General features: G+C 33.8%; 1 protein-coding gene across 2 annotated transcripts in view; it reads right to left on the bottom strand.

Annotated features, from left to right (window-relative positions):
• The window catches only part of Uvrag (UV radiation resistance associated), a 341523-nt gene that overhangs the window by 123223 nt on the left and 201803 nt on the right, over positions 1-16497 (bottom strand). For both annotated transcript variants that reach the window (XM_026387330.2, XM_077797626.1), the window contains exons 11-12: positions 16401-16461; positions 8682-8847 (exon numbers count right to left, since the gene is read on the bottom strand). In XM_026387330.2, coding sequence (XP_026243115.2) covers positions 8682-8847; positions 16401-16461 — 227 coding nt within the window. The remainder of the gene's footprint in view (positions 1-8681; positions 8848-16400; positions 16462-16497) is intronic.

Genomic DNA, 16497 nt, shown 5'->3' with positions numbered 1-16497 from the left:
CTTAATAAAATGTTAGCAATTCACATTTAAAAACATATTAAGAAGACTGTACACCATGATTAAGTTGGTTTCATCCCAGGGATGAAAGGATGATTTAACATATGAAATTCAATAAATATAATTTTCATTGCATAAAGACAATTAAGAACAAAAATCACATGATTATCTCAATAGACCGGGTGGGGGGTGAGAAACTAAGTATAGAAGGAACTCACCTCAATATCATAAAGGCTATATATGGCAATTCCAAAGCTAACATCATATTGAACAGGGAAAAACTGAAAGCATTTCCACTAAACTGAGGAACAAAACAAGGATGTCCACTTTTACCACTCCTATTCAATATAATTCTTGAAACACTAGTCAGAGCAATCACGCAAGAGAAAAAAAAATTAAAGGAATAAAAATAGGAAAAGAAGTAGTCAAATTATCTGTTTTCCGATGACATGATCCAATACTTAGAATTCCTAAGAAGCTCTACCAGAAGACTTCTAGAGCTGACTAACAAATTCTTCAAAGTGGCAGACTACAAAAATAAGAACAACACAAAAATCAACAGCTTTCCTATATTCCAATAATGAATCTGCTAAGAAAGAAGTCAGGCCTCCTCTGCAAAAAAATCCATTCACAACAGCCTCAAAGGTAGATAAATAAACAAACAAACAAACAAATAAATATTTAAAAACTCACCTTGAGAACAAGTCCAATCAAGGAGTAAAAATTATAGAACACTGAGGAAATTCAAAAAGACCTTAGAAGATGGAAAGAACTACCATGTTCTTGATAGACAGAATTAATATTGTCAAATGGACATATTACCAAAAGATTTCATGCAATCCCCATCAAAATATCAATAGCACTCTTCACAGAAAAAGAAGTCTTAAAACTCATATGGAAGAATAAAAGACTCAGAACAGCCAAAGCAATACTGAGCAAGAAAAGCAAGGCTGAAAGCATCACAATACCTGATCTCAAATTATACTACAGATTTATAGTAACAAAAACAACATGGAACTGGCATTAAAAACAGACATGAAGTTCACGGAAAAGAAGACAAAGAGACAAATCCACATAGATATAGTCATCAATCCTTGACAAGGTGCCAAAAACATATGTTGGAATACAGATAGCTTTTATAGCAAGGTGCTGGGAAAACTGGACAGCCATATGTAGAATATTGAAACTAGATCTTTATTCTTATTTGTACAAATATTAACTCAAAATGGATCAAAGATACAGGAATTAGACCAGAAACACTACAAATGCTATAAAAAAACATAGAGTCAAGGGTTGGGGATATAGCTCAGTGGTAAAATGTTTGCCTGGCATGCACAAAGCCCAGGGTTCAATCCTTAGTATAAAAAATAAAAAAAAAAAAAGAGAAGAAAACATAGGGCCAACACTCTAACATCCTTAATAGGATTCCTAAAATTCAAGAAATAAAATCAGAATCATTATTAAGTGAAATGGCAACAAATCAAAAAGCTTCTAAACAGCAAAGGAAACAAGAACATGATGAGACAGCCTATAGAATGGGAGAAAAACTTTGTCAGTTACTATTCTGACAAGGGATTATATCCAGAATATACAAAGAACTCAAAAAACGTACACGCACACACACATGCACCACTCCACAACAAAACAATCAATAAGCATGAAAAATCATCTAAAGAGACACTTCTCAAAAGAAATACAAATGGCTGACAAATATATGAAAAAATGTTTACATACTTAGCAATCAGGGAAATGCAAATTAAAACTACACTGAGATTTCCTCTCACTTCAATTAGAATGGAAATCAGTAAGAATACAAGTACTGGCAAAGAGGCGGAAAAAAGGTACACCTATATATTGTTGCTGGGATTGCAAATTAGTACAATCAATTGAAAGCGCTACAGGGATTCCTCAAAAGGCTAGGAATGGAATCACCATATGACCCTTGGTATTTATCCAAAAGAACTAAAATCAGCATACTCTAGTGATAACACACATAACAATGTTTATAGCAGTGTAATTAACAACAGTCAAGCAATGGAACCAGTCTAGGTGCCCATCAATAGATGAATGGGTTAAAAAAATGTGAATATATACACAAGAGTTTCAGTCATAAATAAGAATAAATTATATCATTTTCTGATAAATGGACAGAAGTTGAAAACATCATTCATGCTAAGTGAAATAATCCAAATTCAGAAAGTCAAGAGCCCAATGTTTTCTCTCATTTGCAGAAGCTAGAGAGAAATAAGAAATTAAAAAAAAAAAAAGGAGGGGGAGAGGGATATAATGAAAATAAGGAGAACAGAGGAGTAAAGGGGGGATCGAAGGGAAAGGAGGAGGAGTGTGTAAGGGGAGCAACTGCAGAATCAAAGTAACCAACTTATGCTATGTGAATAGATGGATACATCCCAATGAATTCTACTTTAATACAGATCTATACTGTAGCAATTTTAAAAAACAATAATAGAAGCAAAACTAGTAGAATAGAGGAAAGGGACCAGGGGGAAGAAAGAAAGAAGGAAAAGGAAAATACAGGGAATTGAGAATGAGCTAACTATGCTATATGCGTTTATGATTATGTCAAAATAAACCGCACTATTATGTACAAACTTAATGCACTAATAAAAACAAAAATAGAAAAATAGTTAAAAAATAAGATGGCAATACTCCTCAAAGTAATCTGTGGATTCAATATAATGCTTATCAAAATTCCAAAGGCCATTTTTGCAGGAATGGAAAAGTTAATTCTTAAATACATATAGAATCCAAAGACCTCTGAATAGCCAAAACAATATTAAAAAGAAGAACAAAGTTTGGGTACTTATATTTCCCAATTTCAAAGCTTATTATGATATTGGCATAAGACTATTACATATGGACCAATGGAATAGAAATAAAAAACCACAAATAATCCATGGCCAATTGATTTTCAACAAGGGTGCCAAGGCCATTCAAGGGAAAAACAATATAAAAATTACCTCAAAAATGGAACAAAGGCCTAAATATAAAAACTAAAACTATTTATTATAAGAAAACAAGGATAGATCTTTATGACATTGGGTTTGGCTGGAGATTTTAGATATTACACCAAAAGCACTAGGAACAACAACAAAGACAAATTGGACCTCATCAAAATTAAAAACTTTTCTGAATCAAAGAAAAGAATATAAAAGACCTATTTTAATTGCTTCCTCTTCAACCCATTAATGAAAGAGAGATTCATAATCCAGAGTTATGGGATTGGTTAAACACTTAACACTTGACTCTGGACAAAGGAGATTGGTCACAGAATATGAGTGACATGTACTCCCAGCCTGGGGAACAGAACACCACATACCATACATGGGACTCTAATTGAGAAGAGTGAACAACAGGGTACAACGGTATGAGTATGTCAGAAACTTAATCTCTAAGACAACAGTGTTGGAAGGTGGGGCCTTTTGGGAGGTGATTTGGTCATAAGGGCTTAGATATTATAAAACAGCTTGATGGAGAGAGTTTGGTCCCCTTACATCTCTTCTGTCGCTCTTATATGAGGACAAGATATTCCTCCCCTCTGAAGGATTCAGCAAGAGGGCATGGTCTTAGAAGCAGAGAAAGCAGCTCTCACATGAACCTGTTGCCACCTTGATCTTGGGACTTCCCAACTTCTACAGCCAGGAGAAATAAATTCTGTTTATAAATTATACAGTGTATAGTATTTTGATAGAGCAGTGTGATCAGACTAAGACATAGGGTCTAAGACCAGCTTTTAAAATTTTAATTTGTTATATATATGACAGCAGAATGCATTACAATTCATATTATACATATAAAGCAAAATTTTTCATATCTCTGATTGTATACAAAGTATATTCACACCATTTGTGTCTTCATACATGTTCTTAGGGTAATGATGTCCGTCTCATTCCACCCTCATTTCTACCCCCGTGCCCTCTCCGTTCGCTTTACCCCTATGCCTTATCTAGAGTTCATCTAATCTTCCCATGCACCCCCTCCCAACCCCACTATGAATCAGCCTCCTTATATCAGAGAAAACATTCAGCATTTGGTTTTTTGGGATTGGCTAACTTCACTTAGCATTATATTCTCCAGTTCCATCCATTTACCTGCAAATGCCATGATTTTATTCTTTTTCATTGCTAGACAGACAAGCTTTATAATATCAAAAGTAGAGATTACCCCTGCTTCCAGCAGGAGGATGTGATTAGTATATTTCAGTGATTTCCTAGCTAGCAGGGGGACTGAAATGCAAGGCCTTTCAGAAGTCCTCACAGTTTCACCAGACATCAAGGCAGTATGTAATACCTTCATTTTAGGCCTTAAACTGTAACAAAACCCAAGAGAATGGGAGAAAATATTTGCAAATCATACATCTGATAAGGGCCTAATATTAAGAATACATAAAGATGCTTAAGCACTCATCAGCAAAAAAGAGACAAACCAATTAAAAAATGGACAGAAGATTTGAACAGAGATTCCTCCAAAGAAGATATCTGAACATCCAGTAAGCATGTGAAAAGCTACAAACATCATTATTCAATAATATAAATAAAAACAGAACAAAAGATACCGCATCACATCTGGAAATACAAAATGGTGCAACTGCTAGGAAAACAGTTTAATGATTCCTCAAAAAGTTAAATACAGAATTGCTATATGACTCAGCAATTTCATTAGCAGGCATATACTCAAAAGAATTGAAAATAGGTACTCAAACAACTGTATGTAAACATTCATAGCAACAGCTATAGTATTCACAATAGTCAAAAGGTGGAAATAACCCAAATGTCCATCAAGAGATGAATGAATAAACAAATGTATACACATTGAATGGAAGATTATTTGACTATAAAAATGAATGAAGTACTGATTAGGCTACAACATGGATGCATCTTGAAAACATTATATACTAACTGAAAGAAGCCAGAAACAAAAAGGTCACCTATTGTATGATTCCATGTATACAAAATATCTAGAATAGGAAAATACAGAGAGACAGAAAGCAGAATGGTGGTTGCCAGGGGCTGATGGAAGGCTAGGGATTAGGGAGTAACTGCTTAATGGATACAGGATAAAATTGTTTTAGAATTAGACAGAGGTTGCACAATACTGTGAAAGTACTAAATGCCACTAAATTATATACTTTAAAATCTTTAATTTTACGTTATGTGAATCTTGTCTCCACTTTTAAAAAATGAAAGACAAGAAATTCAGGTCCTCAGTTTTATTTGTTTTTGAAACTGAAAAGAACACTGGGCTCAAAATCAATCAAACACTGAAAAAGGCACTGATTTAAACTATACATGTGCTTCTTAGCTGAGAGCCTTGGTAGACCAGATATGGATTTATTCCTTAATCTCTCAGAAGACTGGCTCCCACCCCCTTTTGTGGATACCAAAATCTGAGATTTTCAAGTCCTTTATAAAATGGCATTGTATTTGCATATATAATATGTACAACCTTCTATATACTTTAAATAATCTCCAAATTATTTATAATACCTAATGCAATGTTACTGCTATATAAATAGTTGCTATCTGGTATTATTTAGTACAGACATATTTCTCCATGGCTTATTTCTAGCCTAATTTTGGTGGAATTCCTGGATGCAGAATCCACAGATACCAAGGGTGGACAGTAGTACTCATTTCCTCCATATGTGTCTACCATTCCTCTTTCTACCCCTCCACTTTCCTTCTAACTAGCACTTTCCTAAGTATGCTTAAATATTTCATTTCTTTATGCCAAGAACAAAACATTCTTTCAATCTAAAATGTAATTCTTAACCCTAACTGCACAGTAGAATCACTTCAGAAGTTTTAAAAAAATACCTAAAATCCCTATATTGGATCACAATTTCTGGGGAAAGGCCAGGAATCTGGGGATCAGATCATGTTTAGAAGCTTCCCAGATGACTTTAATGTGCAGCCAGTGATGAGAATAAGGTCTTAGGTTATTCTATATCCCCTTTCCCTTTAGCCTAGTGTGGTGTTTTCTAAATTCCAGTTATTCACACACCAGCATAAATCTAGAAATTTGGTGTTTTTCTAGAAATTTAGCCATTTAATTTTAAATACCTGTCTATTTTCTCTAGTGTTGTTCTTTTTTTCATTCTCATACTGGTCATTTTGCCTTGTCTCTTCAGTTTCTAAATTAACCCTATTAAAGGACTTATCAATCTAGTTGATTTTGGGTCTAGAACTTTTGCCTTTACTATTTTCCCCATTGCATAATTATTCATTTAATTTCCAGTTTCATCTTTATTATTTGCTTCCTTTTACTTTTCAAGCGCTACTTTGACTGTTCTTGTGTGGCTTTAGATAGAGAATTAAATGATCTACACCTTACAACTCTGACATGCTATATTCTCATTGTCATTCAGTTTAAAATTTCCTTTTATTTGAAATGTTTTGAGACCCAGAATAACCATTTTTGGCATATGTGCCATGTGTGCCAGGAAAATACATCCTAAAACCTTCTGTTGCAATATTCTTTATACATGCTTAGGTCTACTTTAGTAATTGTACTGTTCAAATTTTTAAAATATTAATTTTTGCCTGCTTCTTTCTAATAATAGTTAATGAAAGAAAATTTAAAGTCCTCTACCATTAGATTTCCTTGTAGTTGTGAATTTTTGTCTATATTTGAAGTTATATTTTTAGACAGATAAATATACATATTTAGAATTGACTGTACTGTCATAAAATGCCCCACATTATTTAAATTCCTTAAATTTTACTTTGTCTAATATTTGTATAATTATATTAGCTCTCATTTGGATAATATTTCTTTCAATATTTCTGGTTTAATTAAAGTACTCTTGAAAGCAGGATGAGTTTACTTTTTTATTTAGTGTGACAACATTTTTAAGAATATCAATATCATTTACATTTAAGGTAATTACATGATAAATTTGGGTTTATAACTGCAAATTTACTATTTGTTTTCCATTTATATCACAGAAACAGAAATAATGTTTTTTTAATTTAATGTTCACTTTTTTTCTTTTCTTGCCTTCCATTAATAAATCAAGTATCAATTTATCTCCTTTACAAAATTTCGCTTGCACAAAACAACTCTTTTAATGATTATGAGATTATAACATGCATCCTTGATTTATGAGAGTATAACAAATTACTATCTTTGCCACTGTCTAAGGAAAGCTAGAATATTAAGAGTACTTTAATTCCATTTTACTCCATCTTATCTTTTGTCTTAGAATCATGCATTATAATGATTCTACATACACTTTGTGTATGGGTGTCTTATATTCAATAAGACATTACTAATTTGTTTCATACTCAAAATTAATTTCAATATACTTGTATTTATACTTTTTGATGCTTTGTTCCTTCTTGCATGTCCATTTTTCTGGTTTTTCATCAGTATGTCGTTTAGTCTACACTATGTATAGAATTATAAGTTGGCAATGACTTTCTTTTAATACTTTAAAATGTCATTGTATCACCTTTGTACTTAAACTTATTTCTTCTAAGAATGTAGCTATTGGTCTTATTATAAACCTTTTGGTACTACCATGTCTTTTTCTCTTTAGTTGCTTTTAATATTTTCATTTTGTATTGTGTTTTCATCTGTTTAAATATTCCTACGTATATTTTCTTGATCGTTATTATGTTTTATATTTAGTGTTTTTTGAAAACTGATTTTTGTAAACTGATTTCTTTGGTTAAATTTGAAATATTCTCAATCATTATCTCTTGAATTACTGTGTTTACCTGGTGCTCTTTCCACCCTTCCTATGACCACAAATATACATATATTAGACATTTCTATTGAGTCCTACATGTCTTGCACTTTATATTCCATCTTTTTTGCTCTTTGTGCTTTGGTCAGAATACAGATGTTCCTTGACTTACAATGATGTTATCTTCCAACAAATCCATCATAAATTAAAAATACCTCAAATTGAAAATGCATTTAATACACCTACCAAACATCATAGCTTAGTAATACAGAACACTGTAGAGTATCAGCTGTTACCCTCTTAATCTTGTGGCTGCCTGGCAGCTACAGCTCACTGCTGCTGCCCAGCTCACACAAGAGAGTATCACACTGCATATTTCTAGCCTGGGAACACATTAGGAATTAAAAATTCTAAATATAGATTCTATTGCATGAATATTGCTTTTTATACCATTGTAAAGTCAAAAAATTATCAGTTGAATTATTGTAAATCAGGCACTCTTCATATTTTTTTACTGCCCTATCTTCCAGTTACTGATCTACTTTTCAGTTATGTTCAATGTGCTGCTAAGCCTTTTATCTTTTTCCTACTTGTCTCTCTGACAAATCTTTTAATCATTTCACTTATTAAGTGACAGGCAACAGGTATTGTAAATATTTACACAGCATAAGAGATTGACCCTCAACAAAAGTAAAGCAAATGAGTCAGTTTTGCTAACATCAGCAATTTTTTGAAGTATAGGACTTGAACCACTAGAATCTAAATGAATAACTGTATTATATTTAAAAGAAATGGAGTCTACACCCATACCACCCTGCATGTGTCCGATCTCATCTGATCTTGGAAGCTAAAAGAAATGGAGCACTTAACCAAATTTATATAAAAACTGCCAGATTTAGGTCACATTTTATATTTTTAATATACCCCATGTTTCATCTAGGCTTCATTTTAAAAACATGAAAAAAAAGACACTTACTCTCTCTCCTTTTCAGTCAGCTTGTCATTGATATTATCTTTGATTGTTGATCTAGACCCCTTATGAATTATAGGATATCTGAGGGGCACTTGTAGGAAAAAGGAAATCATGGAGACCAAATGTGCAGTGTAACCAAGGGCAACAGCAATGCTTCCATCATCTTTTGCTGTAAATTCGAAAGCAGAGGAAAAGAAAACAACCATTTACCTTATAAATGTAGCTATGAGATAATAATAAATGTAGCTATGAGATAATAATAAATTCCTTATAAATGTTACCTTATAAATGTGGCTATGAGATAATAATAAATTAATTTCAAAGGAGATTTATAAAAATAAATTACAAATAAGATATTAATCACTTATCTAATTATATAAATTTTATACAAATCTAAACACATTTTAGACTTGAAACTTTATCTACTATCTATATTTAAAAGTATTTCTCACTAATTAAATGATCATATTTACAGACATATACCTTAAGCAAGAGTTCTTAGTGTATCCAAATACCTATTATTTCCTTTCTGAGCATTTTTAAAAGGGGAATTAATGCTTGAAACTATTACATAATGTGAAAATTAGTTTCAGAGGTTTAACACTATATAATCATTTTATATATTATTCATTAACAACTTTCTAAGCAATATAGTTATAGTGTTGTGCTATTATGCAACATTGATTCTGAAGTGCAGTAAAACGGCATGGTATATTCCTTATAGGATATGTTTATTTATATGAGAAAGGGTTACATGAATAAATCTATGATATTTGAGAATGGACTAAAAGAAAATAAATATTTTATTTATTTATTTTTGGTACCAGGGATTGAACCCATGGATGCTCTACCCTGAGCCACATCTCCAGTCATCTCCAGTTCTTTTTAAGACAGGGCCTTGCTAAGTTGTTTAGGGTCTCACTAAGTTGCTGAGGTTAAGCTTTGAACTTGTAATCCTCTTGCCTCAGCCTTCTGAGTCACTGGTATTACAGGCGTGTGCCTGGCATGATAAAAATATTTTAAACAGCAAAAGTGAAAAGTCAAAAACTTAGTGAGACCCCAAGCAACTTAGTGAGCTCCTGTCTTTAAATAAAATACAAAAAAGGGATGGAGATGTGGCTCAATGGTTAAGTGTCCCTGGGTTCGATCCCCAGTGGGGGAGAGAGGAACCCACACTGTTTATACACTAACCTATGTATGCAATTTAGGGGGAAGTTATTGCTAAAACATGCTTGTGTCACACAGTTAAACATAAGCATGTAGCTTCTTAAAAAGAATAATTACATTATAAAACTCATTATCCAGATTTCTGCCCCTACCTATCAAGGGATAAATGATGAACTTAGAATAATGCAACAGAAAGTTTTGAACTTCCCCAGAAGGAAGGAAAAAGTAACTGCTTGGTATACAGTATTCCTAAAATAAGTTATAAAGTACACACACACACACACACACACACACACATCCTTGCACATACACTCCTACTAAAAGATTTTACATTAATCTGGACTGGCCCAGCTGTCTAGAGAAGAAGGGCTAAAATGATTGAGATGACCATGGCTTGACCATTCCCTGAGTTCTAAGGGCACCTTCAACTTCAATTATTAATAATACTTTTCACATCCTTTTGTACTTATATTTAATTATCTAAGCTCTGTTTTCTTATGGTAAGGATGTTACTACAGCTATCCATTGCTCAGTGAATTCTCTACTCTTGCTACCATAACAGACTGCTGGGTTCTCTTTGATCATCCAATAAAAAACAGGTTACTTTTACAATTATATATTTTTCTTCTGTCCAGAATCAAATGTAGTACCTTATATTTGAAAATAATTCATTCACCAAGAATTACTAAACTAGATAGCTTTTTAATGCCATTTCATTCATTTTACAGATAAAACAAGGCTCAAAGAGATTAAGGAAGCTGTCCAAAGTAATACAGCTAGTAAATTAGTTGGCCTGATGCTAAATCCTCCATCCTTACTACTACTATATCAGTTATACCATCCTGTCTTAGAACTTTAAAGTTAAAAAACTAATATGCCATAATTTAACTTGGGAGCTTGGGATATGCCAAGCTTATGAAACTCATGTAATTACTTCATACTTCTCTAGTAAGGGCAAAGAATACACAAAAATCTGAGTACTCGATGATCTGTATAGTGCTTGACAGAAAAGGGGTTTCTCAACCCACGTTTGCCATTCTTTCAAAACAAACTCGTGAAAAAAAAAAAAACTAACAATATTCATTTGACCACTAAGTCATGTCCTCACTAGCTAGAATTCTATTTTTAGAAACCATGTCCTTTTGCCTCAGTCCCTCCCAAGTACCTTGATTTATATTCAACACTGTGTTTCTATCAAAACCTGTATGTCACACTACCTAAGAAACTAAAATTATGAATTCATCATCCAATAATATCAGAGCTAGGAGAAACCTTAGAAACCACTGAGTCTGACACTATTAGGAGAAAAATGAGGTCCAGGGGATATGGCTTGGTCAAAGTCATATAGGTAAAAATCACAGTGATGGAAGTGGGAGAATTGCATCCACACCTCAGATTATCTCTGCTCCAAAAATACCTAGGTCTGGTGGCACAGCTGGGACTGTGAGTTCTTTCCCAGGTTGCGGAAACCTGCTTCCTACTTTCTGTAAAGAACAGAGCTTACCAAACTAAAAATATTTCTATGAGTAAAAGGACTTTAAGAATCTTCTTTAGAAGGAAGAAAGGAAGAAGAGGACTTAGAATAATGAAGGATAGTATTGTGAAAAATTGGGAGTTTTCTATGTGTGCTTTATACGAGGTTTTTCCTTTTCAACATGACCTGACAGAAATGGATTTGAAAACCTCCAGAAAGCAACAAGAATCCTCTTCATCTGACTTCCACATAGGTCAAAAGAAAACTACGATTGTTTAAAAAAAAATCTATCCAGTGCTAAACCCTCAACTAAAGAACCACATTTGCATATTTTGAGACTACATTACACATCTTTCTTAAAAGAACAAAGAAGTGTTCTTTTAAAATTACCTCCCCCAATTAACAAAATAACTTTGCTTAAATTTTTAAAGATAAAATGGCATCTCTAAGAGAAGCCTACACATAGAAATCAAAACCAAAAAGGAAATAGCAAACAATGAAAATGAAATAATATTGGAAATCTGCTTTGATTCAAGTTATTCACACTCATCATTGTTGCCACAAGACTCCCCGCTCCACCTATTAAAAACCCTAGGTTGTTTCCCATTTCAGGCCACAGTGCTCCATCACAGCCTTACTGTTAAACACTGTGGTGTTGGATTTCCAATATTGAGGCTTTATATTAAAAAGCATTTTAAAAGGACTATGGGTGAAGCATTACAGGACTCAAGGGTATTGCAATACCCTCAAAAGGAAAACCACCTCCTGGTAGGGAAGTCACTTTCATCACCCCAAGACCACTGAGCCTCCTGTGGGAAAATGTGAACTCATGTGGTTAATTATGGGTATTGCAGGCCATGCAACCTCAGATGTCACATTCTGTTGCCAATCACTTTAGCTAAAAAACCAAAAGGTTTAAGGTTTCCAGCATTCCAAGATCTGAAAGACTTTTTACCTGCCAAAGCCAAAACATGGCCCTCTTGGGTGTACTTTTCCAGTAAGCATTAATGACGTCCGTAACACCTAATGCAGAGCAGAGGTTTGTATTTCTTATACTGCTCTGAGGGTTAGAAAGGTCACAGATGATAGTTTTGTTGGTGAGAAGAAATTGGAGGGGGAATCAAGGTCCGGGGAAGAACAGGAATGAACTGTAAGACTCAGGTATGTGAAAAAGATACTAATTCAGACAATGTTTTAAGGAACTTAAAAACAAAACAAAAGCCCACAGTTTCCCCATAATAAATATTTCTGACTTGTGTTTTAAATATAGGAAGCCACTCAAGGCTGCAGCTGTTGTGTAATTTTTATGACAATAAATCCTACAAACACACAATGGCCATAACATAAATTAGTTCAAATGTTCCTTTGATTTATATGTTGGACAAACTATTAATATTCAAATGCATCCAAGTACAATAAGTGATCTAAAAGCTCTTACCATCCTGCCTTCCCAATCACTGAGGCAGCTGATTTGTTAAGGAACCAAGCACCCACTGATCCAGACAGGACAAAATATTTAAGACTCTAATCACTGCCACAGCATCTATGGAATCAGTCCATGTTCTCAATGAGACACTGTTTGACATATGGACTCTCCTTTCCAAGAAATCATGCCTGCATAAAGGGATACAGACACAGAAGGAAATCTGGGTCTCATTACCACAAAAGGCTCTCGTGTTATGGATTACTTAAAAACACACGCAAAAACATTGTTTTTTTTTTTTTTTTAAGCTAAACGTCTTAGTCAATGGAACTCAGATGAATACCCTTCACAGTTTTCTTCCATTGTGTCCAGTTCTCTTTGTCATACTCTAACAAGAACTTACCCATTTGGAAAAGCACAATGAATGCTGTGTTGGGCCCCTATGTTGGGAGTTTCCCAAATAGTATCAACCTATGCAGTATAAAGTCTATCCAGGGAAGTCTCATGAATAGCACAGGAGTGACCAGTTTGGAGTTCCTTCACTATAGTGTCTCCCAGTATGCAGCTGCTATAGAATACTAAAAAGTTGTCAGAGGCTTAGAAGAGGTTACTATTCAAAGCAAAGAAGGAAATGACACCATGGCAGGAATAATATAGAGCTTAGAATAAGGAACACTAGTGTTAACCTTAGCTTTATCACTGTTAATATGAGTCCTTGTAAAAATCAATCTCTCTGGGCCCCAAGTTCTTGTCTTTAAAAAATATCTAGAGTAATTCCTTTCTTCACAGAGGCATTAATTCTCATAATTATGAGATTAAAGTAATAAATTTGAAGACATCATGCATGATGTCCCAAGTTACCACATTTCTGCTCACCCAACCTAAAATGTCCTCCCATGCTTCTTTCCCCAGGGGAACAGCTATTTCTTAAGATAGCTCAGGCATCGTCTTCTCTATAAAGTTTTCTTCATCCCCTCCTGGTAGAATTGATTATTCCTATTTCTTTGAATCCCAAGTACCTGGTATAACCCTCTAAGTGCCTAATATAGAGTATAGATTCAGTAAATATTTCTTGACTGGTTTGATTACAAATATAATGCTCTCAATAAGACTATTATTCTCATTAACTTTGGATCAATGTCCTAATTTTCTTTGTTTATTCTCAGCACCTGCATAGCAGATAAGAAACAGGCACTCAACACATTTACCATATTGAAGTGTCTTGCAGAGTGCTAAAATTAAAATTTTAAAGTCCAGTACTACTATACATGCTTCTTAAAATTTCTGATTCTTAGAAGTTATAGGGAATGAATAGGACCTTAGCATAAAATTAAACTTATTTTTATCTCCCATTTCATTTTTCAGCAACTGCATTAAAAGGTTACATTAATTTTTTAAAGGTAAGGGAGAATGTATATGGGCTTAATTAGGCATTCTAAATGTAGTATAAAAGCTATGAAAAACTAGGAAACAAGGCACTTGAAAGAAAAGGAAAATAGAACCAAGACCCCCACCACCACCAGTAGATTAAAGTTAACAGACCACCACTACTGCTCTTCCGCTTCCCTTACTAGTTTTACTACTTCTTCAAATAATTCTGTACTTAGCAGTCAGAATGACTATTACAAGCATTGCTTAGCTCACGTCATTCTCCTTCTTGAAACCTGCAGGCGTTGCCCACTTCATTGAGAATAAAATGGAACTTCTTTAGCGTGACCTCCAAGTCCTGGATGACCCCTCCTTCCAGTGCTAACAGAACTCTTCGCCTTGTTCACTGTGTTCTGGCCACGTAGATCTAGATGGTTTGATCTTTCCTTCATTCCTTTCCTTTCTCTCTCCTTTTCAATGAATTCCATTATATTTATTGCATACCTCCTATCTGAGAAGTTCTTTCTAATGTGATCTCATCCCATCATCACAATGGATTAAAAATATAAACATGACCTCATTTTACAGGTAAGGAAATTAAGCTGCGAGATTACATGATTTACCTAAATGAAAATCTTTTCTCCCATACCTGTGGCCTGGGGTCTTTTTCAAACTTTTTCAGGTATGTCAAACTCATGCCTCCTCCAACATGACTTTTGTACTTAATGCTCTCTGTTCTGGGAATACCCCAAGCTGTAGTATAGTGGCTCCTTTTAGTCTTTAAGATTTCTATTTAATGTTTCTCTTCAGAGAGGTCTTCTCTGATTGCTTTATTTAAAGGGGGTTTCTTCATTCTTTAAGATAATATATCCCTTGATTAAATGCTTATTAATTCTTATTTTCCTATTCATTGGTCTGTTTCAATAGGCTGTATGCTCCATGAAAGGAGAGAATGTTTGCTTTTTCATTATTATATCCTCAAAATTCAGCACAGTGCCGGCCATATAGGTGTTCAACAAATTATTTTTTCAATGAATGAATGAGGAAAATGATGTGCCAATAGCTTCAAGAAGCTACCACTGTGCCCAAAATTAATACCAAAGCACATTTTGTGGGACCTATAGAAATCTGAAGGCAACAATGGCAACCAGATAAATCTTAGCTCTATCACCAGCTAGCTCTGTAGTCTTGAACAAGTCACTGAATACCACTTTCCTTATAGGCTTCCTTTGGTTTTGTGAGGATTAATATAAAGCAATATCTCATGCTTTTACAAATACTGGTATATCTCAATTTTTACAACAATCATGTAAGACAGGTAGGATATAATATCCTCATACCATTGATTAGGAAATCAACTCAAAGGTTACATACATGATTTCCTCCAAACTACATGGTTCATGGAAGGGGAATCAGGAGTTGAACAAAGGTTTTCCAACTCTTAGTTTACCACTCTCTTTACATTATGACCCAACTACCTCTTGTAAAGGCTGAAGAGGATAATAAATTAAAACAGTCTTAAATGTTCAAGGACCACAAATATTAATAGTGTCTTTAAAGGGAAATGGAAGAAAATCCTGATCAAAACTAGTAAGGCTCCCTTCTTGTATAACTACCCAAACAGGTTTAATATGTTAGCTCTGAGAATAATTTATAAAGATATTTAGTAGGTCTCAAGGCATCATTTATACTAAAGGAAAAGAAACCATTTTGAGAATCTTTTTTCCTTGGCATAGTTGGGGAGATTAGAAAGCAGAAAAGATTTTAAAATGTAGGAATTATTGTAAATCATATTCCATAACACCTGTGTGTAAAAGGAGAGAAATGATAGTACAACAAATTAAACCTATGATAGCAGGAATGTCACAAAATTAAATTTGTAATACTTTTCAGGTTAGTAGAATAGAGCTTTGTAAAAAAAAAAATAGTACAGATAAACGTTTGCTTTTCTTCTGCTGCCAACCACATACAATTTTTCATGAAAATCAAATCAACAGGGTAGGGAGATTATTTGTATTCTTAAGAACCCAATTCCCTGATTTGCTGAAAGCTCATTTAAAAATGATTTTGTTTTAAATTTCAAATGCAAGTTACAATAATTAGTTTTCCAAAATTAAACCTCTGTTATATCTTCTATTAGTGAATATGACCTACATTCTTCTAAGTGGGAGGAGACAGAAGGTGCAAAACCACTTATGGACAAAGTGCCAAGCAAACAACATTTCAAGATATCTCTATCCTCATATATTACATACACCAAATCTTTAGAAGTAAAATAGAAATAAAGTACCTTGGAAATCCTCGGAATTAGGTAACTTGACACCGCATACAAAATAATCCTTATGCTCATTCTGTGAATTTAACCAAAAAATGAAATTAATTTTTTT

This window comes from Urocitellus parryii, chromosome 4, assembly GCF_045843805.1.
Source record: "Urocitellus parryii isolate mUroPar1 chromosome 4, mUroPar1.hap1, whole genome shotgun sequence".
NCBI lineage: Eukaryota > Metazoa > Chordata > Mammalia > Rodentia > Sciuridae > Urocitellus > Urocitellus parryii.
The sequence above is the reverse complement of the archived record's forward strand: the minus strand, read 5'-3'. Positions and strand labels throughout refer to the sequence as shown.